At 38.4% G+C, this 13,813-nt stretch overlaps 1 protein-coding gene across 1 annotated transcript in view; it reads right to left on the bottom strand.

Annotated features, from left to right (window-relative positions):
• The window catches only part of lats2 (large tumor suppressor kinase 2), a 35,893-nt gene that overhangs the window by 7,391 nt on the left and 14,689 nt on the right, over nucleotides 1-13,813 (bottom strand). The window contains exons 2-4 of the mRNA XM_086145285.1: nucleotides 7,756-8,433; nucleotides 2,269-2,401; nucleotides 319-1,895 (exon numbers count right to left, since the gene is read on the bottom strand). Coding sequence (XP_086001411.1) covers nucleotides 319-1,895; nucleotides 2,269-2,401; nucleotides 7,756-8,118 — 2,073 coding nt within the window. The 5' untranslated portion in view covers nucleotides 8,119-8,433. The remainder of the gene's footprint in view (nucleotides 1-318; nucleotides 1,896-2,268; nucleotides 2,402-7,755; nucleotides 8,434-13,813) is intronic.

Raw genomic sequence — 13,813 nt, 5'->3', positions numbered from 1 at the left:
AAAATACCTTTCAAATTTGGTTGAAAAAGGTTTAAAGGGCAACAAGTCGACAAACATAAATTCAGTTACCCCTCATTTCAAGACAATATGTGTTTTGCATCATGTACAGCATCACCATGGAAAAGTGTTCCTTGTTTAGCTGTTTATTGTGTTTGTTGAAAGCATTAATGTTTGTAATGCTACTCAAACTACTTAATATTTACTTTTGATGCCAAATTACTGTTCATACAGAGGTTTTGTGACCTCTTAATAAGCGCCTTGCTGGTTTCTCTTGAAGCACAACCTACTTACAATATCAACAACAACAAATAGTCTTACTTTGGACATCTCTTGTTCTAGTTGAAGCCTGCGACTCAGTTTCTGCTGGTATGTCTTCATCACATTTTCTATGTGCTGCTCCATGTAGAACTTGAAGGCGAATGGCGAGTAGGTCTTGATGCGTGATTCTCCTTTCCTTTCATCTGGCTTGTTCTTTCTCACCGGAACAGGTGATGTCTGGATCTGTTTTTTGCCCTTCACTGTTTTCTCCCCCTTCCCGACTTTGGTCTTCTCCTTAAACGGCTGGCTCTCATCTTTATTTCCGCTTACAATACTGCTACTGTTTGTAATTCTGGCACCTGGGGTGCCCAGGTCTTGGGTTCCATGAATGTCTTCAGGTCCCTCCAAGGCCCCTGTCTCAACGGCTGCCACAGACATAAAAGCACTTTTTGGATAAGGTGGTGGGGGGCAACGGGGCTCCTGAGTCGGAGAGTATGTCTCCTCTGGCCTACATACTACTGTATCCTGGCCCTGGGCTGTCATCCAGCTGGGATGACATGGTCCCACAGCTGTCTTGGGTTCTGGCCTCATTACCCGGATACTTTTGACCGGCTGTTGGATGGGCGGGGATGTCACAGTGGTGATAGTGTTTGGAGGAACCAAAGAGGACTCTGGCTTCCCAGCTGCGGGGGATGTGGTCATTGTGGTGCGGACACCATTACATCCAGCGGAACGGCTGTTGAAGGAGTTGGCTCGGCTGGGAACACGCACCTCACCCCTAAATGATCCCTGTGGTTGGGGCTGCCTTGCTGAAGGAGCTCCTTCAGGAACTGGAGGTCCTGGCCAGGGGTGTTCATATGGGTCAAGATTAAGGCTAGCCCTGGATGATGTCAATAAACCATGGGAAATATCAGAGAAGTCTGTGCCAATTGTTGCAACCCCACCTGGGGAGTGGGACAACAAATGGACCTGGTGGGAAGTCGGGCTTGACTGACGAGTTTGGGAGTGAGTGGGAATGTACAGGCTTGTAGGGTACCCTCCCCCACCTCCTCCTGGTCCACTAGGGACCATGGTCCCGTTACCCTGCATATTAACATAGTTGTCTGGTGTTGGAATCTTTTTCTGGAAGGAGGCTGTTCTCTTGACACCGTAGCCAGCAGGCTCCATAATATGAGATCTGGCATGGCTATAGTCATAATGATGGCCCGGCATAGGGCCCCCTGGTGGTTGAGGCTGATGTTGTAGAGGTTGGCCTGAGACATTGTAGCTCATCATGGGCCCATGCTGTTCAATACCACCAGGATAACCCTTCTGCTGGGCACCTAGAGGATACATAGTGTTACTATGTGGATTATTCTGGTTGGGTATCACTGGTGGGTATGTACCCACACTCGGAGGACGACCCACTGGGTTTCCCATAGCAGGACCTTGCGGTGAGCCAGACTGGGTTATCATGTAGTTCATAACAGGGGGAGAATTTATGAATTGTCTGGATATTTCACTCTCCGAACAATATCCACTTGCACCCTCATAGATGGTTGCCCCCATTTGGTGGTAGGGAGCTATTGCACCTGCTGCTTCACCTGAGGCCTCAAGTGCAGGGCGGTGGTCCATTGAGTTCGGCATGCAGGTTTTATCTGCATGGAAAAAAATATGAATCATAGAATTACTGAAGGCATAGTCATTACATGCATTATAAAGACACTGCTGAAATCATATTACAGATTACTTTGCAGATTGTTAACTTGTGCATACTATCTTTACTGAACTAAATCTTGGGGTTGGTGGAGGGGGGTTCGTCCACAAATGTTTGCTTCTGTATTTCAGAAATGTCATCAATTGCCATCCAATTTTTGATGAGTATATGAGTTATTCTATATAAGCACATAAAATGCTAATGTTTTATAAAGAGGCTGAGTGAAATGAAAAGCCCATGAATTCAAACAGCATTATACCCACTTATTAACTCAGTGGTCCGAAAGAATGTGAAAACAGGTCAAAGCTGAGTACCTGGTGAAGTCTGTTTGATGACACGGACAATAAGCTCATTCCGAGGGTCAAGGTAACCCATTTTACTGATGTACTCTAATGCAGCTTCAATGTTCCTGCTTCCTGTCTGCTTGAGCGCCCGAACAGCCATCTCCTGTGGAGTCACAACACACAGCGAAGAGAGTGAAACATAGTCATTTAAATTATTTTCTCAATGACAAATTACTTCTTTTTTATATAACCGGTTAACATTCAATCTATTATTAAAACACAGGTGCCTCTATATGGTTCCTAGAGTCCTCCTTCAGCCACGTAGAAACAAAAGAAAATAAAAATAAGAAGAAGAAGAGGGAAAGAATATATAAAATTACAAATTTGACAAGACATTTAATTCCAGTTTGGATGCCCACTAATAATCCTTGGTCTCTAATGTTACAAATTCACCATTAATATAATATGTTGAAGTTGAAAAAAAAATGCTATCCCAATCAATTGAATGGCACTTCTTTCTGGTTTGCAGCCTGTTATTAAATTATCACATAGCTAAATATTTTGTGTACTTGTTGTCAAAGCATTGAAAGTAACAGGAATAGTTTTTTAAAGAAATAAAACTAGCCCTCCGCAAGTTGATGCCTTCAAAAAATTGTCTTGAGAAGGCATAGTTCCTCAAGAAGCTGTGACTCTATGCCAATCTTTACCCGGAAAGAAGAATTCAGAGGAAACTATCTCAAAAGCAGACTGCGGTGGTTCACATAGTTTGTTTACTGATTAAACCAACAGAAGCTGATTTGAGACTACTTTCTCAATAACCTTTTCACGAAAAGGGTATGCTTGAGACAATTTGTCAGCAACCCAGCGTCTAACCAAGGCTTCTTGATCCCCCTCGGACCCAAGCTCTTACATGAATTGCAAGTTTAACGTCTCTATGCAACTTGGGCTTATTGGGACCAGATAAGCATAAATAGCTAACTATTATCTTTTCACACAAAGTCGTCTTTGAGAAAAGAAAAAAAAAAACACAAGGACCAATTTCCACTAATAGAGTCAACCAAAAATGAGATGCCTGTGCATGTGGATGCCTGGTTTTACGAGGTTAATAAGGGTTTAACAGCTGCGGTTTTAAAACAAGCTGGGGAAACTGCTGAAGAAAATGATGTGTAAAATATTCCATGCTTAAGGCTCTAAGCATGAAGCTTAGGAGCACGCTTTGAGTTGTACTGTCATGGTACTGACAAGAAGAAGAATGGAGTAGGAGTTATCTTGAAGGAGGAACAATGAAGATGTTGAGGTTCTCTTTGGGAGTGACCAGGACTGATAGGATTAGGAATGAGTCTATTGTGTTAGATGTTTTGGAGAGAAGGTCAGAGAAGCCAGACTGAGATGGCTCAGTCATTTGCAAAGGAGGGATAGTGAATATTTTGGTAGACGGATGCTGGAATTGGAGCTGCCAGGCAGGAGGTCTTGAGGAAGACCAAAGAGAAGATTTGTGGATGTAGTGAGAGAAGATATGAAGGTAGTTGGTGTGAGAGGAGGCTACAGAGAATAGGGTCAGATGGTGAAAGTTTATTCGCCGATGAGACCCCTGAAGGGAAAAGTTGAACGGAGAAGAAGAAGAAGAAGACGAAGATTCACAATATATTACTTTTCTTATTTGTGAGTGAACCATTAACGAATTTGATAAAACCGAAAACTATATTCATGAGTCATCTTCTAAATGAGACGCAGCACAAGATCAGACATTTGCAGCAATGCAGGGCACGCTTGGAGTTCTGGACATGTGGCTCAGGAGAGAAGGGGGAGGGGGACCATTATATTTTTCATTTAAAAACCCTTTCACAACTTCCTCTCCCAATGTTTTCACATAATTCCCCACGACACATTTAAGATATTAGTTACTTTGAAAAGAAAGCCATCAAAACAAAGTAACACTCTTTGTCGGGTGCTTCTTCTTCTCCTCAGTCCTGTGCATATTGACTGGAGGCAGGTCTTATGATCTTGCTGTCATAGTGACAGATGTTTCCACACATTCCAAGGCCCATGAAGAAGGAATTTGAGCTATTTGTGAAGATCTCTCTTGCGCTCCCTCCCTCGAAAATATCCAGGGGACATTTGTATCCTAGTTATACTGTTCGCCTCAAAGACACGGCATGCTTTGCAAACAGCCTTCACATATTCAGACAGAACAGAAGAAGTGAGGGGCTATGGGATATAACATACTTATTTCTGTTGTCGATTGCAACACGATTTTTCAAACACATACCAACATGAGACTCTGAAACGGAAACTGATATTCAGGATACTCTAGAGTAGATTAACAAACATGCTGAGAGGGAGGCGCCCACACATGCGATTTATCCTCACTGCTTGCACTCAACAACGGTTAGTATAAAGGCTCTTTGAGTCCAGAAAATGTAATTTACTAGCAAAGATTTGGTCAAAAATTTACTGTAAAGTATTACTTGTACATGATTTCAGTTCAGGCCCTGTTGTTAAATAAATCCCACATTTGATTTTGATTTTCACACTCTTTTTTTTTTTTTTTGTATTGCAATGGTTTCCTCCCCTGACCCCAGTTTGTCAGACAAAATAAACTTACAAACAAATAAACAATTAAATAAATAAACACGTCAAACATTTGAAGGGACATATTAAAATTTTCTTTGCATCTATTAATTTGAGATCATCTTGGTATGATGCGGCCCGTAACACACACACACATTTCGTCCTTTAGAAAAGCATTAAGAGGCTGACCTACTGCCTCTGACTTATAGATATAAAGAGGACAGATAACAGGTTGACCTATGAAATACAATATGAGCTTTAAAAAGATATTTTGTTTTTACTGTAATTTTATAACATAATGAGATAAAATTGTTAACAAATTTCCTTTTAAAATACAGGCTCTAATAGGATTTAAAAAAAAAACTGAAGACAGAAGATGCCACTTGTGGGACAAACTTGAGCTTTTCTGAATACTTCATAAAAATATAAAGATAATTACTTCTGCTGAAGTGTTAGGCAGATGTGAGTTTTTTTCTTTGGAAAAAAAAATCAAAAGAGGAATCCCAACTACCTACGAATGGGACAGATCTGTTGTTTATTTTAACATCAATGCAGACTAAATAAATACCAAATGGAATGATGGGATACATATACCTCTATTGAGATGCTCAGCGACAGATACTATTTATCAGGCAAATCAGAAGTTCGGGAAAAGGCAAGATGACATTTTTCGAGGCAACAGGATTGCAGCAGAAGGAAATGTTCCACCCAGCTGCTACTGAATGTTCACTTCCTGTTTTCAACTGATAGAGCCAGCGCTGGTTTAGTTCATTCACAATGGCAGCGATCTGACCTTGAGGAAAAGTAAATGTCTTCAACTCTGGCGAACAAGCCTTTCAATGTGTCTTCAATTATCGCTGAAAAGTTTTGTCTCTGTTTTATTTTACAACAGAAGGTAAATCTGCTTCAATTGTAAACATATGTTTTTTTTTTCTAAATGGTACTTTTATAAAAAAGTACTTAGCTTACTCACCTTACCAAGTTGTTTTTGTTTCGTTTGTTTTTCAAAATCAGACAATTCAGAGACACGGGTCTCATCTTGTGTTTCCCTTATGAAGTTTTCGGCACTAGTGTCCCACTTAGGAATCTTTGAACTATTCATAAAATGGAGCTGTTATCTGGAATTCTTTTGAGTGACTCAAAACCGCAGCTCCAGTTCTAGATCACATTTAAGATAAATGTAAAAATCAGACCCATGAGAATCAAGATGATTATTTTTTTCCAATCTTTGCAGTCACATGCTTGATTTTTCAGCCCCTTTTTTCTCAAGACAAGAATGTTTTCGAGTGTTTTTTTCCAGTTAAATGACCAGCAAAAAAAATTTGGTTTGAGAGAAAATAAAGTGACATCCTTCTGAGCTCATAAAGGAAAGAAGAAGCCACATTACCATTTGGTTATGTGTATGTCAAGAAAATATATATATATATATGTATAAGTTGGCGGAAAAAGCTTTTACTTTGGTTTACTAAACAAAACACAATATTGTGCTTTACACAATATGACACATGATACGACTAATAGCTGCAAGGCAACAAGCCTATGTGTGAACTATAGATACATATCCATTGTCATATAGCAAAAAGATGTATCAACAGTCTACACTTTCTTTTCTGAGAGGTTGCCACTGAAAAATCTGCTTTACGCTTAATGCTATCAGTTGTATCACAGCACAATTTATCTTGCTGGTTTTAATGTTTGGGGAGTTTAGTCATGAGCTGTAACTGTAGCTGTAACTAGCTGAAGAACTGGTCATTTTATCAATTTTCTCAATCTGACAAATAATCTCCAGTTTAAGAAAAAATATTGTTTGTTAAGATTTGTGTTGTGTTGTTTGAGCTGAAATGTCAGTTCAAACCTTATGGACCCTGATAGACAAATCAAAACTTTTCTCTCCTCATACATTTGTACAGCTAGGATATCAATTAAAAAAATGTGATAATCATAAGTGCATGACAAATAAGTATTAGGGGAAGAAATTACATTTCCTTAATCTAAACAACTATAAAAGCAAATTTATGTCAGTATAATTAGGAACATGTATTCATATAATGATGAGTAAGTATTGCTGAAAAATTCCCCAAGTGAATTTAATGAATTCTAAAATTGGACTATTTTGAAAGTGACCTTAATTATAAATGCAAAATGTTTATGTTCTCAATGACCAACTTGGTATAACAAAAACAGTGAAATACAAATGCATTGACCCAGAGGACAAAATGGGTACGGGTGATAATATTTTCAAGATGTTAATGCTCTAAGAAGAATTGATACATAACTGTACATTGAATTAGATTAAAATTGTAACTAAAAGAGTAAACTGCAAATCTCAACCCACATTATCAAAAACTGTGTCACTTTTCTGTCAGTTTACCTCTTGTAAAAACCATATACTCAGTATAATACTCACTGTCACTCTACCTCTTTGATATAAAAGCAGTCTTCTGAATGTTTTTATTCAGTCCAATTTTTTTATATGTTATTAAAATCTTGATAAAATTTATTAAAATCAACAACATACTGACCTTTCTCTTGTCAAGAAAAATTCCTTTAGTACTAACCATGTTGGTAATGTTTCTGCTATATATTGATTTTTTTTGTCAAGACTAATAAACAACCTTTCAAATGCTTATCAGTGAGTTTATTTGTAAAAAAATCTGAATCCACATATGTGATCACACATATAGTATGTGATTGAATTAGCATGATTATCGCATTTATTTATACCTATACGACCTATACAATTCCCTGAAATATCATATTAAAGTGTTTGCAAATGCAGAAACTGTTTAAATGATAAAGGGTGCCTTTTGCTTCATCACTAAGTTTTGTAAATGTCAAAAACTTGATAGGAAGGTTTTGTTCTATCACTCAACGCACTTGACGCCTCAAAGGGAAAACGCAGATTAATACATTCAAGCTTTCCGTTTTCCTTTTCTTTTGTCCCACCTGATCGCAGCCAGCATTCACTAGCTCCTGAAGCATCTGCCGGTTCACCTCTCCGGCACCTGCAGGATGTTCTGACCCCGACGTGCCCGACTCATTGGCGAAGGGCATGAGAGACTTGCGGATCTCCCTGAGGGCATTCTGGTAGTTATTGAACTTCTGTGGGGGCCGGAGCTGCTGCTGTCTGCTCGCCGCGTCTTTGCTGCCTTTGCAGTCAGCTCCTCTGCTCCCCTCGGTTCGTGAGCTGCCTCCGTGCAGCGCCTGGCTCACCAACTTGGCCGGCTGCTTCAGCCCCTCCTTGATCTCCTGCAGCCTCTGCCGTGTGTTGCCCACATATGGAGTAGCTGGGAAAGTCTTGGGCCTCATGACCTTAGTGACAACGGTAAGCACCTACTCAAAAGGGCACTTACTCTCTTCCAAAAGAACCTTACAAACTGCCAGACTTAAACAGATCAGAATATTCAGCGGCAGATAAAAGGCTGGGGTTTAGGACCGCCTCGAATTTTGTTCTTCTCCTTGTGTCTCTGATTCCTTTGAGGCCGTTGAGTGGATGAACATGAAGTGGGGTGCTACAGGCATTCCCTGTCGTGGATTTCAAGGCTCGGGTTCCAGCTTGTTCCAGGAAATGCAGCCAGTCACAAGGGTGCCACAGAGCCAGACTACGATGCTGCCAATGTGCTCCTGTTGAGGGAGAAATGGAGTTAGAGTGTTGACCTTGTTTCATTTCATAGTGTCAATGTTTTACAGTCAATGCCTGATTAGGCTGGGAACGTTTTTCCAATATGAACAATTGACTTGAACTGCTTCCAGTAATACAGCCAAAATCACAAAAAACATTTAAATGCAAATGGAAGGGTGGGTTTCAAACCCATATACTAACCTCAACCTCATTCATAACTAAATAGACATGCAGTCAGTCTGCGGGGGGGGGTTCAATCACTGAAAAATTATAAATTAAAAACTCTAATTATAGAGAATTTACATAGATACTACATACCACATTACAGACTTTGTATCCACAGGTTTGCTTAGCTATGGTGAATGTTCTGATATAAGACACACTCATCGCAGAAGAATGTGGAACTTTAACAACTAAAAACTGCACTCTGAAAAACTTGGCACTCAATGAACATTAAGTTAACATATATGCATAACCTGGTATGTTGGGCACATCCTAGGGCTGTCCCAACTCAATTCTATCAACATGAAACCTGGAGCTGTCTAGAATACCATACTACAGGTCTGTCAAAAAATTGAACCAATCTTTTACTATGTTGGTCTTTTAATGAAATATTGATTTACAGGGATTTGCAGTGACACAACTACACAAACTGGCATGGCAACATCCACTCCAACCCAAACAGGAACAAGAATGTAAAACAGCTATCAGACAAGTCATGAGTGTTACGATGCAAGTTAGCACACGCGTGCAAAATATTGATCGCATAAAAAACACTTGCTTAAAAAACTGGTATCCTTAATGCTAGAATTGAAAAGACAAATAGCTAAGCAGTAAAGGCAGAGGACCAAATTAGCGCAGCTGAAAAAGACGGGCGGAGAGAGCGTTACAGTATTTGTTACATAGAGAGGGGGACCTGATGGCAAGGAGTGAAGAAATGCAGAGCTGGGCAAGACGGGACAATCCTAGAATTGACCAAATACCAGAGAGGAATGAGGAAAGAGATGTAAAGGTTTTTATGAAGGACCTAACTGAATCAGTCCTTCAACCCAGACCTGAACACAAAGACCGAAACAGCCCCTTAATCTTCAAAAGCCAAACCAAAGAATCTCACTTCCGCTCTAAGAACACCGGTGGTCAAGTTCAAGGTCTACTCAGGAGGCTATCTTACGACAAGCCTGGTGCCAGAGAAAGATCCTTTATAAAGCATCACTGATATTCTTAACAATGACTCCATACTGGAGTTGCGGAGGAAGAGATACTAGTCATAATTAAACAACTGCAGCAGAAAATATCAAAACCAGTTGTATTTATCCAGCACAGCAAAGGATCTCCGCTGTTTATTATAATATAGAATAACTTGATATTACTGACCATTTTCCAATAAAAATAACAATTTGTAATAGACTTAACCCCAAATGTATTAAATGGAAACTGAATTCAATTATCCTCAAAAAACCCAGTTGAAAAAAAAGAATACAAACTTGCTTTAGAGAAAATGATAATGAAGCAGTATCTCTTCTCATGGTGTGACATGCTTATAAAGCAGTACAAAGGGGGAAATATTTTCTTTATTTGCACTACTGAAGAAACATAACCAGGAGAAGCGAAATAAAAAAATCAAAGAATTACGAAAGGGCAATACGAATAAAACAGGACAGAAATCCAACTAAATACCTGTAAAAATAAATATTGAAAAAAAAGCAATAATGATGAGATCCAAGCATAGAAGGCAAAAAAAACCTAAAGAAAAACAAAACTATTTTTTCTCAAAACAGGGAAATTATGTGGCAGGAAGTGAATCAATAAGAGTACTGGCATGTAAATTAAGGAAATAGCAGGCAGATAGTGCCATTAACAAAATCAGGTGTTCCTGATCGAGGCAGATGCAATATAAATTAGAAGAGATCAAGCAAAATTTTGAAGAATATGATGACCAAACAAAAGAGCAAAAATAAGGAAATTCTTTTTTTTAGAACCTTTCGATTTCCAGTCGCTACATGGAATCAAAATGAAGCCCTGATGGCAATGGGGCAGCTTCTCCAGCAGACTGTTACAGCTCCACTGTCGAATGGACAGATACAGGAAATCTTTCCGACCTCATGCCATAACCCTATACAATAACTCACTCTAACCAGTTACTGTGCTACTTCACAACACCACTTTGCTCATTATTTATTTCTGTATATTGGTAAATATGGAGACATTTTTTAGAATTTTCCTTTATACTTTTAAGCTTCAGCATTCATTTATTTTTTACATATATTCTTAGTTTGTCTTCTCCCTGTGTCTTGCTGTTGCTGCAAAACTATTTCCCAAGCATGGGATCATTAAAGTACATCTCATCTCATCTTTCATTATAACCAAGATCACAAATATCAAGCTTGAGGCAGCTCTAAATTAGACAGTAAACGTATCAGCCTATATCCGTATTACATGTGGATTATAAATATTTATATGAATATTAGCAAATTAGATAGACAGATTTCACAGGATTTATTCATCCAAGAAAAATCCAAGACAGTACGTAAGTCAGAAGGACACTAAATATGATATCAAATGCCTTTTGTGCAGCTGAACCCAGTAACATCGGGTAGAGCAGAAAAGGCATTTGACTAAGTCAGATCGATCTTCCTTGATAAGCTATATAACAAATTTGGCTTATCGTTCCATCAAATGCTTATTAAAGCATTTGATGGAACACACAAATCCAACAGTGAAGATAAAGATTAATGGCAGTCTCTCAAACTCATTTACATCAGAGTATTCATGTAGACAGGATTGCCCACGTTCACCACTTCCGTTTGCTTTCTTTGTAGAACCGCTTGACCAATACATTAGGCATAAGAAAGAAATCAAAGGCTGAAACATTGCAGGAAATAATCATGAAATATCTATATTTGTAGATGACATGTTACTATTTTTGGTTGTCTCTACCCAAATGAAAGGCATGCATGTGAGTTATCAAGCTATTAGTTAAATAATGAAAAAAATAAAAATAAAAAGAACGGAAGAAGCCTCTCAGGTGAAAGGGTGAACAATCTTCAAGCCAAGAAATTCTAGTGCAGTAGCCACAAAAGAAGATTTTGACAAAAATTCACCATAACCTCGGTGACTGAGAACCTCCACAGACATTCGTTTGACAAAACATGGCTTGAGATGCGATCAGACCTAGATAAAATACCTAGGACTAAATCATAATCAGGATATCACAAGTTTCCCTGAACTATAAAATTAAGTCAGATATTTAAGTCTAGATAGAACAACCTCTCAGTCTCATATTAAGAATTGATTTTAAGAATCATAATTTTGCTATGTCTACTGTACCTTATGTACCTGAACTGTACCTACTGAACTGAACCTACTCTACCTGAAACAAAAAAAAACAAGAGTTAAGTTAAAACATATAACAATTACCAAAAGAAGGGGTTGTGGCGCTGCATAATTTGAAAAACTATTATTAGGGAGCCCAATTAAGACCTTTGGAGTGTCTTTGTGATCCAAAACTTATGGCAGAGAGAAATAGAAGAGGGACTGTGCTGTCATGAAAGTGTTTGTCCATATATTTTGCATAGCTCTTCTTTAAAGAATTTTTTCTACCACATGCCTATCACAAGCGATCATATAAAAGTACAACTTACAGCAATTTGTTTTCATTTTTTGACTAAGGTTTAACTGGGTGCTAAGTCACTTGTTGTGACACTGCAGAAGAAAATACATCACTAACACTACAGGCCACAACAGTAGACAGAAAAATGATAAACAATTTCACAGATTAAAAAAAAATCAAAAGTAAAGCTAAAAATCAGGCAGCTAGTAGTTTAAAAACACAAACTTAGGGGAGCATAGAAAATACTATGTTGGTGTGCATTAAATGAACTTCTCCCCCAAAGAGGACAGACATTAGATTTAAATCATGCAGAAGCAGAGCGCTAACAACATTCTGTAGCTTAATGCATAATGGAAAACTGCAAAGTTTTCCATTATTGTTAGTTTTAAAAAAAGATCAGATTTCTAAAAATTGGATGATGGAAATTATGACTGAAGGACGAGGAAAGTAGACAGTGATACAATAAGTGCTTTTGTGACAACACCTGGGAGTGGATGTAGAATAAGATCAAGATTGTATAAAAATTGTCAGAGCTCCCTGAACTTGAATACCCAACATATGGAGAATAAATGGGATAGAGAAGGAGGAATGTTACTATCTGTAGATGAATGGGAAAATATTTGTAAATTACACTGGAAAACTACATCCTCACATAACTGCAAGAAATTGGGTGGAAAAAATGGTTTCCACTTGTGTTCACACACACACACACACAGACGCACACACACGTACAAGCACACACGCGCACACACATACAGACACACAAATGGTGGCAGAGCCACCACGCAGGGCGCTTACCAGGCTGTCGGGAACATCTTGGGTTGTTTCTTTATTATCCCTACCCAGAGGAGACTCTGAGGGGTTCTTTGGAGAGTCAATTGTGGGTGAATATGTGGATCAAATGAGGCTAATCATCACCATTTATTTGGAAAGAAATCCAGGAAATGTTTGAAAAATACATTTCAAATGTCTTTTCCTTCTGATGTGCTGAATTTATATTTTGGAACTATAGCACTGAATATTCAATCTCTGGCAGATGGCACTTAATAGCAATATTGCTTGCTAGGGGATTAAAGTGCAATCATAAATCTGCATTCCAACCTCATATGTCGTCAACACTCAATCCTATAAATAACAAACATGGTGGAGTAGTTTCCCACGACCCACAGGTATTTTGCACCAGGTTTTGTATCCCGGGCAACTTATATAGTGTTGTATATGTATAAAAACAGAATGAAAAATAAACATGTTGTTAAATGTCAAATATGTTATATCAGCAGGTGAGGCTACCAGGATACTGCCTAAATTGTGATTTAAATGTTTTCAGACTGTCAAACATTTCAAACTTTGAAAATAAAAAACAAATTCTACCAAACTGTTAAATACCTTCTGGTTAAACAAGAGTTTGCAAACTGGCCACACTCACACAATGTCAAATCAAGGCTTTCATGCGGCCACATCTACTTATATTCAATGATAATTCATTACTGTGCAATCGAAGCAACAGGTAAAATACAATGGTTTACAATAATTCCACAAAATGTAAATTGAAAATATGAATAATTTATAAAATATTGGACATTATAAAAATGGAAGAAAAAAAATTGCAGCAGAATAGCTCTGCAGCTATGCATCTCTTAGAAACAAATCACTGTTACCAGATGGTGGCACTGTAAGTGTAAATATTGACATATAGATGTCTTCAGGCCCAGGCTTATCTCAAAGATAATTAGAATTATAATTAGTTCAAAGCCAAATAAGAAATCATATTT

This window comes from Fistularia commersonii, chromosome 4 (assembly GCF_037954325.1).
Source record: "Fistularia commersonii isolate RoL2024-O1a breed Wild chromosome 4, RoL_Fcom_v1.0, whole genome shotgun sequence".
Lineage (NCBI taxonomy): Eukaryota > Metazoa > Chordata > Actinopteri > Syngnathiformes > Fistulariidae > Fistularia > Fistularia commersonii.
This window is presented reverse-complemented; position numbering and strand designations above follow the sequence as displayed.